The following is a 14,856-nucleotide window of genomic DNA, read 5'->3' as shown; positions in this document are numbered from 1 at the left end:
AAGGATGCCTCAGCAGTGCATGGACAGGCACCTATGGCAATGCTGTTATGTGAGGGATGGTGGCAGAGGCTCAACTGAAGGCTACCCTTTCCTATCTCCAACAGGTACCCCTGTACTCCTGCCCTCTCTTCCTCTCTGTTTCACTTCTTTCTTCTACTGGGTCATCAAAAAACAGTCTGGTCACCATGTAGACTGTGACGTGTTTAAGAATGGCAGAGTTGAGCCAGACATAGTAGAGAAGATAAGGCACTTGTCTTACATATCTTACATGTCTAACCCAGGTTCCGTCTCTAATACCACACAGGATCCCCTGAGCCTTGCCAGGAGTAAATCCTGAATACCTCCATATGTGGCCCCCAAATTAAGAAAAAAATGAACAAAGAATAGCAAAGTGACTGCCTGTTTTCCAGGGAGGCCATCTGTCAGGGGCTGCCCATATCAAATATGCCTGCACTTGTCAGTGACGCCAATGTCTTGCTTTGCATGACCAACTCAGACCTCCCACCTGTGGGCACAGGAATTGGCTTGCTCCCAACCTGCCCTGAAGCCATTTGGTAGACACAGGGACCCCAGGATATTGGCCCCTCATTAACCAGATGAGGGTTGAGAGCAGATGGCTGGCATCCTGACCTTGGATTGAAAATGGGGGTACAGGCCAGGGGAAAGACGAGTCTGCTAATCGCAAGCTCTCTTCTTGGTTGAGCTCATCAAGGAAGAAAAATAATCTAGTCTTTCACAGTGGTGGTGGCTGTTTGTGTGACAGAGAACGCTACCTCGGGGCCAGGGAGACCAACAGCTAGATGACTATGTGCCGCTACATTAGGAAGAACATTGCGCCCTGCCTTCCCCAGCTCTTTGTGAAAATTTCTCCTGCCTGGGATTCTCAGAATACATAGCCAGAAGGTCTGGCAAAGGCACGGTAAAGGAAAAGAAATGGAGGGGGAGCTTAACACAGCATTTCAGCCATCCAAAAGGCTCTCGCCAAGCTTCCTCTCCCACAGAGTTTATATCTCAGCCCCAGCCCCTGCTCAGAAGCCTGAAGGCCTGAGACATCCTCCAGCCGAGTCTAAGGGACATAATACTTAGTTCTACCTTCTTCAACTACAGTGCAAAACTCTCTCTCTCTATATATATATATGTCAAATCTCCCTCCTCGAGCAGGCCCAGTAATATTGTGAGACTTGTTACTGTGTTTGCCTTATCGAATACAGAGCAATAGCACAGCGGTAGGGCGTTTGCCTTACAAGCGGCCAACATGGCCGATCCGAGTTCGATTCCTCTGCCCCTCTCGGAGAGCCCGGCAAGCTACCGAGAGTATTCGATATGCCAGACACAGTAACAACAAAGTCTCCAATGGAGACGTTACTGGGCCCGCTCGAGCAAATTGATGATCAATGGGAGGGCCTTTACCTTACCTTTACCTTACCTCCCTCCTCAGGTCCCAAGTTTTCTTTCATAGACTGCCTGATTGTTGCCTCCATGTCACTGATGTCCTTCTTCAAGTTGAACTCTTTAAGCATCAACTCTCTCATGGTGGCACAGCTGTCCCTACTAGTGATCTCCAAAATGAGAACCCCTCATGCTGTTCGTGGGGGGAATCATCCAGTCAGGACTCAGGAGCCAACATCAACGGTCAATGGGCCTGGGTGAGTGTTTCCCTCATGTGCAGGCAAGCTCCCTCCTGGAGTGTATCCTGATTCTGCTTCTGTTCCTGGCTGTGTCCTAGCCATGCCTTCCTCAGATTCCACTCTTCTTTTCCTGACTAGAATCAGAGTTGCACCAATTGGCAACTCTGTAAGTCAGCTCAGACTTCTAAGATGAGTCAGGGAGTCCCAAAGAACCAAAATCTCGTGTGACCATCCAGAAACACAAGTTCCATCTCAATCCTGGGGTCCATCTCAGTCCCTGGTTCCATCCAAACCAGAATTTGTGCAGAAGAGAAATAGATTTGTTTTTTTTTATTTGTGATTGCCTCTTAGGTTTTCATAATGCTCTTTGTTGAACATCTCTACCCACAAAAACACGAATGTACACATACACACAGATACTTAAAATCTACAGCCTACAAAATCAAACAAAAAATAGGTCAGGCAAACAGAAGCCACTAAAGAAGTGCAGTAACTAATTTCTATTAGTCTTCTTAGATGACTGGATAATTTTACTACAAATTGTATTTTCATTTTTAAAAAAATGCAAGCTATAAACCCAGGAAGGTATTTGGGAGAGAAGCTAGGCTTTATATTCTTCCCATTTTTAAATAAAATAAACAGAAAAAAACTAGCAATCATTTTAATGAGCCTTTAAATAAATTCTTGGCGAAAGCATACTGCAGTAATTTATACAAGGAACCATATACATATATTGCTGAGAAAGGAACTTTGTGACTAAAGAGTGAATTTCCAAGAATTACTCTAGCTTCTTTTTCCTTTAAGTGATCAGTTAGAATTCAACCACACTTCTGCAAAATCCAGATGGAAACTTGTAAAGCAGTGGCTTTCCTTCACGGGTGCACACACTCTTCTGATTTCTTAGCTTTCCTTACTTCTGATTTCCCAGAGCATGAAAAGTCTAATAATTTTACTCTCAAGAGGCATATTTTCTGGTTTTCTTTCTGGGCATACTATGAAGAAAGCAGGGTTGGGCTTGGAATCAATACAAGTTCTTCTGCCTTCTTTATCCTTTCCCACATTCCCCACTAAACCATCTTCTGGACACTGCTCTCGCCTCTTGGTAACTGTTAATTTATGAGGTAAGAAAAAAGAGGTGGCTCTGAATTAACAAGAGGGGACCATTTCTCTCCATCAGTGGAGTAATCAATCTCTCACTGGCAGTTGGCAGGTTTGGTTTTAAGAGCCTGGGAAGTCTGAGGATGGGGTAGAGACTGAGGCAATGGGCCTTGTAAACAGCTTCTTTAACATCTCTGGATTATGGGGGCTGTGCAGTCCCCACAGAAGCAAAGAGTGAGAGGCTCTGCTGCCTTTTGTGTCCACAGTATAGGATCAGTGCTCCTGGGAAGCCTTGAACTGAATCTGGGATCTTGGAGCTCTGACTGAGTACTCACCATGCCCCCTTCTTTGCTATAGTGTTTCCGATGAAGCAATTTGATACTTCTCATTTTATCCTAAATACATCCCCCAAAGAAAGAAATAGGTAAGTGATCTTTTATCCCCATTCTGCAGATTGAGAACCAGAAATGCCAAGAATTTAAATGACTTCCCCCAGGCCATACAGCTGAGGAAAAGAAAAGCATAAACCAGAAATCCTGATACCTTCCCTGGGTGTCTCTTTCCTGCAGGGGGACCAGTATCTTATTTCTTTGACAAGCACCTGGACAAAGGCAGACTGATCACTCAATTCTGTGCCTCCAACATCCAAGAGGAAGACTGGATTCCAGCCCTTGGTTGCTCTTCTAGGTTCATTTATAGAGGGATTTGAGCTGCCATTTCCTTAGGACTTAGAGGCAGAGAAGCTATGGATGTTTTCTAAACCCTATAGTTACACCACCTATTCAGTGAATCCAGTGGGGAACATGTATTTCCTACTGCTCCCTTCTTGCATTCACTTCTTTCCCTGTGGGGGTTCTTCATGATATCCCCTCCATCATATTCAGCTGTCAACAGCCCAAGGACTTGGCAGAGAACACTGGACCCAAAGTCAGAAGACCCAGTTACAACTCTGGATATACTGTAAAAGACGTAAAGCCTCCAAGTGACCCCTGGTTAAAGGAGAGCTTCACAGCCCAGTGCCCATTCCTGCCCCAGCGTGGTGCAGATAGGAGTTCAACAGGAGCAGAGATGAGTTTGATGAGACCAAGATTGCTGATATCAAACTTTCATCATTTGTAAAGAGAAAAATGACAGTTTTCACATTATGTATTGCTGGTTATGTATTAAGTTAGTTCATAAAAAGCCTTTGGACTTTATTTGAGCACATAGTACATGCTCAAAAAGAAAATCTACTTCCATTGGTTCTTCTCATCATCATCATAGTCACTCACTATCTTTAAAAATAGAAATTAACATGACAAAGGACTTTTCTTACTTGCCCTCTAACGTGTATCTTAGTATGGTTATTTCTGAAGGTAGAAAGTCAGATGCACATAGATGAGATGCCTGGTTGAAGCTACTAATAATAGGGCATCCAGGAGAAACTGAGGTACAATACAGTTGACTCCTGCTAGAGTAATCCTTGCCCTTAAGTTTCCAAAATAGATCCCAAGAGCCATCTTCCCTTCTTTTAGGACTGCTTCTGCATGCCCTAACAAGTCCTTATTGTTAGGGGTATTCATAGGAGCTAAGCTAGAAGAGTTCTAATGGCCATGGAAAGAGTTGCTCCTCTGAGTTCTATCAGCTGCAACAAAGCACATTCTGACAAGAAAACTGAAGCTTCATATAAGCCAGACTGGATGAGAGTGCTTAGCTGGCCAACATGAGGCCACATAAATTAGAGATTAGCAGACCTATCAAGGACCACCCAACCAGCAGTCATGGATCTTTCTATACATGATCACTGTGCACTTCTCTGAGAAGCATGGTCTCAGTGGTGGGAATCCAGACTGCCCTCACTGGAAGGACTTCAGAAAGTACAGGGCTGAACAAAATCATTGAGCATATAAGGAAGAGGAAGTTTTGAGAGGGGGAGTCTGGCTTATTCAGGAATGTTTGGTTAGTCAAGGGCAGTGCAGGAAGAGAAAACCGATGTCTGTCTCATATTTCCACTCAAGCAGTCTTAGCCTTAAATGATGCAAAGTCCTCTTTACATTATAGGACCTACTATGTGATATCTCAGTCACAGTAGTGTCTGTGAGTTTATCTCTCACAAATATCATACAAGTTTACTACAGGTCCTTGTTAAGAAGTGTTATTTGCTGTCCCCAAAGACCACTTACCAATGTTTTACCTCTAGATTTGCTCCTCAGAATGTCATGTGATGCTAACATATTCTATTAAGTGACTAAAGCAGGTTTGTAAGAGCCCATTAACCCTCATACCCCAAACCCTACATTCTCATCTAGCTAAAAAAATCTTAAAATACAGCACTGTAGCACTGTCCTCCCACTGTTCATCGATTTGCTCAAGCGGGCCCAGTAATGTCTCCATTGTGAGACTTGTTATTACTGTGTTTGGCATATCGAATATGTCACAGGGACCTTGTCAGGCTTTGCTGTGTGGGCGAGCTTAGTAGCTTGCCGGTATCTCCAAGAGGGGTGGAGGAATCGAACCTGACTTGGCCGGGTTGGTGGCTTGCAAGGCAAACGCCCTACCACTGTGCTATCGCTCTAGCCCTTCTTAAAATACAGAAGCTTCATAATATTTATACCTTCCACATGTTATACTTACCCTCCACACGTATAATATTTACATCTTCCATATATTATGTAGAATAATTCAAATTGTACTACAGATCTACAGTAATTAAAAACACATGGTACTGAAACAAAGAGGTTCCCAGGTCAATGGACTAGAATTGAGAGCCCAGACATAAACCCTCAGATGTACGGACAACTAATCCATGACAAAGATTTTGTATGCATAACATGGATCAAGGAAAAACTCTTCCACAGATGGTGCTGGGAAGTCTAGATAACTACATGCCTACATAACTTCTTCTAAAAGAAGAAAAAGAAATTAAACACTTAATTTGCTATATACAAAGGTTAATATTAAATGGATAAAATTTGTTTCCATAAAATATTGAATGAATTTATATATAATACATTGAGGAAACATAGGCAAGATGTTGACCTCGAAAGAGTCTTCAATGATATGGGGAAAAAAACACAAACAAAAGCAAAAATAAACAAATGAGAATACTTCAAACAAAAAAGCTTCTGTACTATTAAATAGCTACAGTCCCAAATCAAATGATTGGGAAAAACTATTCACACATCATACATCAAAGAATTAATTTCCACAATATATTAAGCATTCTCAAAGCTTAAAACAGAAAACAAAACAATCAACCCTTAAAAAAAAAAGGAGACAGGTAATGAGGAGATACTTCTCAAAAAAAATATAAAGATTGCCAATAGACCCATGAAAAAGACATCACTTATAATCAGGGAAATGCAAACCAAAAAGATAATGTGTATTACCTCACACCAGGAAGAACGGTCTATAGAAAAATGTTCCAAAACTATAAGTACTGGCCTAATGTGATTAAAAAAGAACTCTCATTCATTGCTGGTAGGAATATTATCCAGTTCAGCCTCTATGAAAAATGTTTTGAAAACTTCTCCAAACCTTAAAAATAGAGCTTCCTTATCACCCCATGATTCTCCTCCTGGGCACCTACCTCAAGAATCCTAAAATACCAATCAAAAAAGATATATGCACACCTGTGTCCATCACTACATTATCAACAACAGCAAAGACCTGGAAGCTACCTGAGTCCAACAGTGCATGAGTAGACAAAGAAATTATATAGACACAATGGAATACTACTACTGGGTTATGAGGAAAGATGAAATCATGCAATATTGCTGCAGCTTGAATGAAATGAAGGGCATCCTGCTAACTGAAGATAGTAAGAGTCAGAAAGACAAAGACAAAAACTATGTGATCTTGCTCATACTCAGAGTATAAAGAAACTGAAAAAAAGGGGATTTGAGAATATGCAACAAAAACAAGCCCTAAGATATGGTCTATCTTAGGACTGTAAGCAGAAGATGCTAAGGCAGAGAGCTGGGAAAGCCTCAGGATAACAGTATAGAGATTGAGGCATTCTTGTAGTGTACATAGTACAGCACTACTATAAATATAAAACAATAATATCAGGTAGGACATTTGCCTTGCATGCGGCTGACCTGGTCGACCCAAGTTCAATTTCTCCACCCCTCTCAGAGAGCCTGGCAAGCTACTGAGATAAGAGTATCTCGCCCGCGTGGCAAAGCCTGGCAAGCTACCTGTGACGTATTCAATATGTCAAACACAGTAACAAGTCGAGGAAAATATTACTTGGCCCTCTTGGACAGTGCTAATATCAATATTGTTAAAAACTATGAAACCTTGATTAAAAAAAACAATTTAAGTCACATACAAAGACTCTTAGAAATTGGAAATGGCCAATGATGTCACAGCCGTACTAGCTCATCCTCATATGAAAACTGGGATCTGAAGCTGACTGGGGGTACTTTCTTTCTAGAGGACTGCCACAGTTGCCACATGGCCCACATTACTCACTGGCATCACCTGGGCAGGCTTTGAATACCCTCGAGTTGGATATCTGAGTCTATGCAGACATGTGCTTCTGGTCTTTGCAGGTAGACTGCACATTTCTGAGAGTGGGAACCTCCATTCTGATAAATTACTCAGAGCCACACATTCAACAAATTGCTTCACAGCCTAAAGTTATGTTTCCAAATTATTTTTCTTCCACATTAGCATAGGGGTTTTAAAATCTGTGAATTGAAAGTGCTCTCTCCCAGCACATAGTTTGCCTGACCCTCTAATATCTAACATCTCTGTAAGGAAAAGCAGGCATCCAGTATTTAAAATTTCTGTGTCCTGTTTAGTTTAGAGATTCTGAGACTGTTACAGAGAGCTCAGTTATGCAGCTGTATTAAATAATGACACGAGAATAACCCACATCTAAACACACACACACACACACACACACACACACACACACACATACACGCCCTCTTTAACAGTCTGACAAAGGAAGTATGCTCATCAGAGAATTCAAACCAGCAATTCCCACTGCATTTATACAGGGTACCCTGGAAGTAATTATCCATCTCACTGGTAAATCAATTAGGAAGTAAAAGCTAACTATTCCCTTCTCCAAGAAATTACTAATCCTCAGTCACTAACTGGCAGAAACCTAGGCCACAGAGTTCTTAGTAACCGTGTCTGGGCTGACACGTACTGTCATGACCTTCTTTCCTGGAGCAAGAGCAGGTAGCCGCAGGAGTCAGAGTAGAGAGCAAAGTTACCTCCTAGGTCAAAAATAGCATTCTAGACAGCAGCCCCCATATCAAGCTACTTTGGCAAAATTTCAATGGCTCACTTGCCTGAGCCTCCATTTCCTTACCTATCAAATGGGTGCCTTGTTTTGTTAGATGGGTGAAAAGAAAATATCTTATTCTGGTGACAAATCTTACAGGTCATTACACACACACACACACACACACACACACACACACACACACACACACACACACCCCTACCCTATTTAGACATATTTCCTGACAAGTCCTACCTTCCCAGCTTCCTGCCATTTCCAAAACACTATTTCCAATCTGAAAGTGGAAGCCACTGAAGCAGAGCAATGATGGCTACTACATAACTGTATCTCCCTATCTGCGCAAAGATTTTTTCTGAAAAAGACACCCATAAAACAGCCCCTCCAATGGTAAGGTGCAAAGCCTGTCTGTATAAAGCAGAACACCATAAAACAAAAACTTAACCTTGACACATACCATTTAACTTGGGCCTAAAACAAAGTCAGCTGACAGTATGAGTCATAGAGACCCAAGGACAATTATCTGTAGCCAAGGGAAAGAGAAGCTGGGAGCTGGAACTCAGAACTCCCGACAGCAGAGCCCACTCTCAGAGGCAGCCATCCCACACATCTGCTTCCAAGATTCTCTTCATCACCAAAGCACAGGTTCACTCATGACACAGGCAGTGAGTGAACTAGTGATTGGCCAGGGAGCGGAAAATAACAAGGGATGCAGAATTCACAGAAGATACAATCAGGGCATGTCAAGGCCATTAAAACAGCATTGATGCCATTACATCAACAGGATGGTCTATGACAGCTTCCAGAGAGGGTCCTAGCATCGCCTGACAACCTCCTCTCTTGGATGGGGTTCGAGGATGCTCTGTTCATGGGCTTCAGGAAAGACAAAACATCTAGTCTATGTTTCAGTTACCTTCACAGAACTCAGTATTGCTTTGTTCCAAAAAAGAACCAAGATGACTGTCCCGGAACCACAAGAGAGAAATGGGGTAACATATAATCTACCTCTTTATTCTGCCTACTTTCTACAGGTGCCCAGAAAATTGGAGAGTGAAGAAATAGTAGTTTCTCAATAATGATAAAATGACTGCTGGTAGTAACAAACTCTACCCACTTCTACTTTCCACCTAATGACTTATAAGCAATCTGAATTTAGATGTTTTATGTTATTAGAGGGAAAAGTGATAAAAAAAAATCAACAATTAGAATTGGGAACAACTATATAAATACAAGTACATTTACTATTTTGCCAGGGGCAACAGATCTCTGATATACTCAGAGCCTCCAAAGAAAGCCATAGCCATCTGTTAAATAAATGACTCATTAGGTAAAAAGCAAGTGTTTCACAAGATTAACTGAAGAATATATGGTAGATTATAGACATTAGTTGGTCAATGAACATGGGGAGATACAGATTATTTGGGTGCGGAGAGAATTAAAAGAATCTCGCAAGCCAAAATGAGAAAACAGATGATACAGGTTTAAACTGCAAAACATATTTAACAAAGAAACTAAAAAATGTTGCATTACAAGGTCATAATGACCCAGAATACTGGGCTATTAAAAAACAAAAATATTCTTGTATTTATAATTTGTATCTAATAGTCATTTTGTCTCAGAGGCTGGAGAATATCTATTCAACAACATTCTGGATCAGAGGAAGCCACTGTGTGGAATATTTGTGCATCATCAATACCTAGAGACTCCGAATATAATCAAAAACACTTAACAATATGTTGAATCAGAATCTAATTTCCTCCTTCCTTGGGTAATTCAGAAAGCACTTCAGAATCACAGAGTCCCCTTACGAAATTAATTTCCATGACTGTTAAAAAATAAATCCATAGCATCAGTCTGTCATTTCTCTCCAATCTGAGCGAGGGGGATGCTGTGTATTTCACTGTGATTCTCAGTTGGGCATCTACCATACTTGGCAGGATTGCTCAGCCAAGATTGAGTGAACAGGTCTAACTTTTGTGAACGGGCAATAATTCCTGTGGGAAAACTGCTCCTGGGTTGGTCCCAAACTTCACATCTGGGACCTCTGGGAAGCAGCAACAAGACATCATTTCTGCACCCACCGTCCCCAAATCTCAGTGGCAGAGACTTTCCAGCCCTCAGCACTAGCCTAAATCCCTCTGGGTCTACCACCCTGAAGAGTAAATAGGCAGACAAGACAACGAAGAAAAGGCAAAGAGCAAAGGAGATGTCATGATGGGCAGGCATTGGGTCACCGTTACATATGTGCCAGGCACTTAATGTGAACATGGTCCAGCTGCAGGTCAGAGCAAGCCCTCCAGGGCATTGTCATGGGTCCCATGCCTAGTTCCAATAGTCCCTGGGTCTCCTGCTCCACAGTCCATAGGTGAAAGGGGAGATTTAACCTAGGAGTAACAAGAGCAGCTACCAACACTTCCAGTACCCTGAACATGGGCAGGGCATCTGTCTTAAGGGCCTCAACTTCCTTCTTAAAAAGGAATAAAAGAAAAAGGGAGGGAGCATTAGTGCCATGGATAAGACACTTGCCTTGCACATGAATAACTTAGGCTCAATCCCCAGCTCCTCCTATGGTCTCCCAAGCCTAGCCAGAATTTAGCCTCTGCTCAGAGCCAGGAGTAAGCCCTGAGCACTACCAGTGTGCCCATACTTAAAAAAAAAAAAAGATTTTTTTTGACTGAGTCACCCTTTATCATGTGTCTATCATGCACAGGGCACCAAGCTTCAAAGTCACCAAGTAACTACCTCAAGCACCAAGCAACTTTCCATTCAGGGGTCTGGGAGGTGGCTCAAAGAGCACAAGAGCAGGCCTTGTGTGTGCGAGGTCCAAGTTTTATCCTCAGTACTACATGACCCCTGAGCACTGTCAGACATTGCCTTGGAGTCCCCCAGCACCACCAGGCCTGAGCAGCTTAGTGGGTCCAAACAAAAAAGCATCCATCAGGTCTGAGAATCCCTAGGAGTGACCAGTGTGTCACCCTTGCCATACCCCTGTACTGCTCAGGTGTTATATATATATATATATATATATATATATATATATATATATATATCATCCAACGCAGGAGTAGGCTGTCCATTCTGAAACACAGGCCTGCAATGTGAACCTCAGGTTTGCCTTTAGTTTGCTGCCTCTGGGCCTTTTGGCTTTGTGTTCTTATCAGTAAAATGAGGCTCCTGGTATAGTTAAAAACTTCTTAATGAAGACTCTAGGCCATTTGGGGTCCACTGGTAGGATTCAAGGTGTTTACAAGCCCCTATAATAATTTTCCAAATGTTTTGCAGGTGCATGCTTCTACAGAGGAAATCTGGAGCTCCACTAATATTTGCAAAGGAGCTGAGGTTCAAAAAAACTATTAATAACAGCTTGCATAGCTAAAACCTATGATCCCTTTCAGCACCAACATTCGGTAATTTAAATAACAACACTGGAAAATATGGAAAGGATCATTTTTAGGGAGAAAGAAAAGAGGAACTGCTCAGCCAGAACCAGTAACTGGACCGAAAGAACTTGTCAGTCTGTCAGGCCTGGGGTAGATGGCTGGGAGACCGTGTCAGCCTGGGGGCCCTGGAACCCCCCTCTGAAAGCATCCACCACCAATGTGATGATGGTTTTCTTATCTCCTCCTTGGAGATTTAGGGATCCCCCGAAAGATGCAAGTGAGGAGGGAGTGTGGGCTGCAAGCAGAGAACAGAGGGAGGAGATGTGAGGGTCGGAGTAAAATCCATTTCAGCTTGAGTAGCACAGACTGTATCATTTGAATCAGGGATGCCTGCAATGGCTGAACGTCTCCTTAAGCTTATCTTAGTGGAGGAAGGGGCTGTGAACTCATGGGGAGTACCAATTAGACCTCAAGAGGAGAGGATGGGAGCACTGGCATCAGCCTTCAGAAACACAGAACGGAAACAACTCTTCCTGTTTCCTGGAAGAATGATATGGTGGGGCGGGGGCACAGGCCCACGTGAATTTCTAAAGTTTCCGGCCATCTTGCCTTCCCAGATGGGGACAGCCACCTCCCCTCAAAGCAGATACACGGCACAGGATTCATTTTCTGAGATCATCCATCCATCCTTTCAGGGATCCAAGGTCTGACCTTCCACAGCCCTCTCCACAGACAAGTTGTCAGACAAGGAAAGAGAGGGGTGAGAGGCACAGAGGGACTGTACAGCTCTGCATCCAGCCTGAGGAGCAGGGGGTGGCCGGATCTTCTCTCTGCGGAACCAGGCTCACTGCCTGCTCATTCGAAGCTCACTGAAAGGAGGCCAGCAAACAACAAGGATGGGGAAGCATTCACCCCTCGAAAGTCAAACAGAGCCCGACTGCAGTCCCAGATCTATGGCCCACCAGGATCTGACATCAGGCTACTTGCCCTCTCTGAGCTTCAGTCTGTCCATCTGTCATTGGGCACATTGGGCCGGAGCAATACTACAGCAGGGAGGACATTTGCCTTGCACGAGGCTGACCTGGGTTCAATTCCTGGCATTCCATATAGTCCCCCAAGTACTGAGTAATTGCGGAGTGCAGAGCCAGGAGTGACCCCTGAGCTTTGCTGGGTGTGACAAAAAATGCAAAATAAACAAATAGATTTTTTTTTTAAAAAAAGAATCAGTTCTTTGCAACAGATTCATGAGGAGGCCAGAGGAGCAACCACACATAAAGCATGAAGCCAGCCCGTCATAGAGTCCTTCTGCTCTTTACTATTATCCTTACCACGACTTCTTCCTAGGCTGGACATATCCTGTGTCTGTCATACTCTGGGCATAATAAGCAGCCATGCTAGAAAGACTCCAAGGCTACTGGCTTGTTTCCTGGTCCCAGCACTCCCATGCTCCCCTCGGGAGTACTCAGCACCCTGTGACTCTGCTCTTACCTTCCTTTTGTTGGTGGGATTGACGTAGAGATAACTGAGCACCGTCTTCAGACCCACTTTGTCATTGAGCTTTTCGTAGGTGGTGCCATAATCCGTTGATCTGCATGTGAGAGAGCAAGAGAGAAAGAGAGAGAGAGAGAAAGGGGGAGCTTGTTTTTATCAAGTGCAGGATTGTGTTGAAAGCAGAGCCAGACTCACCCCCAAAGGGCACCTTTGTTCCCAAATCACATGAGTTTCTAAAAGTGCTCTTTGGAGATAAAAGGCCCCATTAATTTTAGAACTGCAATTAGACTCGTGGGTCTGCTTCCTACCTGAGCTGAACCCCCTGGCTCGGGGCCTTTCTCAGAGACCCATTTTCCTGCCGTTTGTGACGCTGAATGTGGGGGGAGGAAGAGCCACTGAGCCAGTTTGCCCCAAACACTCAGCCTTCTGCTTCTCTGCATGCCACTGCAGGGGCTGCCAATCCTGTTGGCATGACCAGTGCCACCTCGCACCCAGAAACATCATTTCTGAGATCAAGATATAGGGTATAACCAACTTCATACCAAAGCACTGAGACTGACACCAGAGGACTCTCAGAGGGGATGGAAGTGGCACTCTCCAAGTGGTACAATGTTCAAAATGGGCTGCACTGGTAAGTTTGACACTTCACCCAAGAATGAGACAACTCAAGGTGAAAAACCAGTAGCTTTAAACTGCTGCCAATCATTCTTCACTTCAGTGACTGAAGTGCGATTGCTTACCTACTCCTCCAGGAGGCCTAATTTCTTGGACTCTGATCTTGCACCAAAACCCCAAGTCAGGACTCAAGAACTCAACATGGGCCAGTGTCTTGTCCCTCTCTGTGTGTCTTATGTTTCAAGGGGAGGAGAGGCAGGTACCAAACAGACAGAATCCTGTGTCCCTGGCTTCCTCCATCCCTACCACAGGTCATGACATCTCCCTTTCTGTTTTTCCCTTTCATCCTTTGTGGATAGAATCATGCAGCATCCCATGCAGCACTGGAGCTTGAGAAAGTCAGATATCGAGCTCTCTTGGTGATCAAATGTGCTGACAGCAGGTTGTCTGGAAGCTCCCACCTACAGTCCCCTGAGCTCTCAAATTCCTTTCAAATCCCTTCCCTGGGGGCTGGAGCGATAGCACAGAGGGTAGGGCGTTTGCCTTACACGCAGCCAACATGGCTGACCCGAGTTTGATTCCTCCACCCCTCTCGGAGAGCCCAGCAAACTACCGAGAGTATCTCGCCCACACTGCAAAGCCTGGCAAGCTCCCTGCGACGTATTCGATATGCCAAACACAGTAACAAGTCTCACAATGTTACTGGGCCCACTTGAGCAAATCGATGAACAATGGGAGGACCATGATCATGATCCCTTCCCTGACACTTCCTCTGCCCTTTGCTCACCTCCTTATTTTATTTTTTGAAGGGGAAGTTTGGGAAAACATGTTCACGGGGTACTTCCGGCATAATGCTTGAAAGGTGGATCATAACAGTGCTCTGAAGAGCATGTGGCACCAGGGCACAAACCTAGAACCCCCACATGCAAGACATTCTCCAGTCTGTTGAGCTGTTTCTCCAGCCCCTTTTCTCACCATCCAGTGTCAATTTGCTCTTTCCCAGTTCAAAATTTAGCTTGAGGAGCCTGGCAACCACACAGATGATTTTTTACAAATGATGACAGCCCCATCCAACCTAGCAAACTCCAAATCCTCCACTTAAGCACCCCCCAATCTTCCAAACTTCTCCAGAACTCTTCCCCATTACACCCACTTCTCCCCCACACCAAAACCAAATTCCCCATCCACAAGCCATGAAGCAGCTCATGTCTTTTCAGGGTTCCAAAAGCAGCTTCTGTGAGGAGGGTCTACCAGACGAAGACCAAGGCCACCCCCGGTGCCAGCTTTCTCCATGCCTTGATTAGTTTCTCCTCCTGCTGCCTGGCAGAAATGAACCCCATCACACATATACTAAGAACGTCTCACAGATCCAGGGACCTGGTAGCCAAATGGGCTCTGGATACTC

The 14,856-nt window shown here is 44.0% G+C and overlaps 1 protein-coding gene across 1 annotated transcript in view; it reads right to left on the bottom strand.

Annotated features, from left to right (window-relative positions):
- Positions 1-14,856, bottom strand: part of SORCS3 (sortilin related VPS10 domain containing receptor 3) — a 638,571-nt gene that overhangs the window by 343,606 nt on the left and 280,109 nt on the right. Inside the window, exon 3 of the mRNA XM_056120660.1 lies at positions 12,834-12,933. Within this exon, the coding sequence (XP_055976635.1) occupies positions 12,834-12,933 (100 nt within the window). The remainder of the gene's footprint in view (positions 1-12,833; positions 12,934-14,856) is intronic.

The sequence above is a fragment of the Sorex fumeus genome, unplaced genomic scaffold, assembly GCF_029834395.1.
Source record: "Sorex fumeus unplaced genomic scaffold, SorFum_2.1 ptg000043l, whole genome shotgun sequence".
Lineage (NCBI taxonomy): Eukaryota > Metazoa > Chordata > Mammalia > Eulipotyphla > Soricidae > Sorex > Sorex fumeus.
Note: the sequence above shows the minus strand (reverse complement) of the source record. Positions and strands in the feature narration are given on the sequence as shown.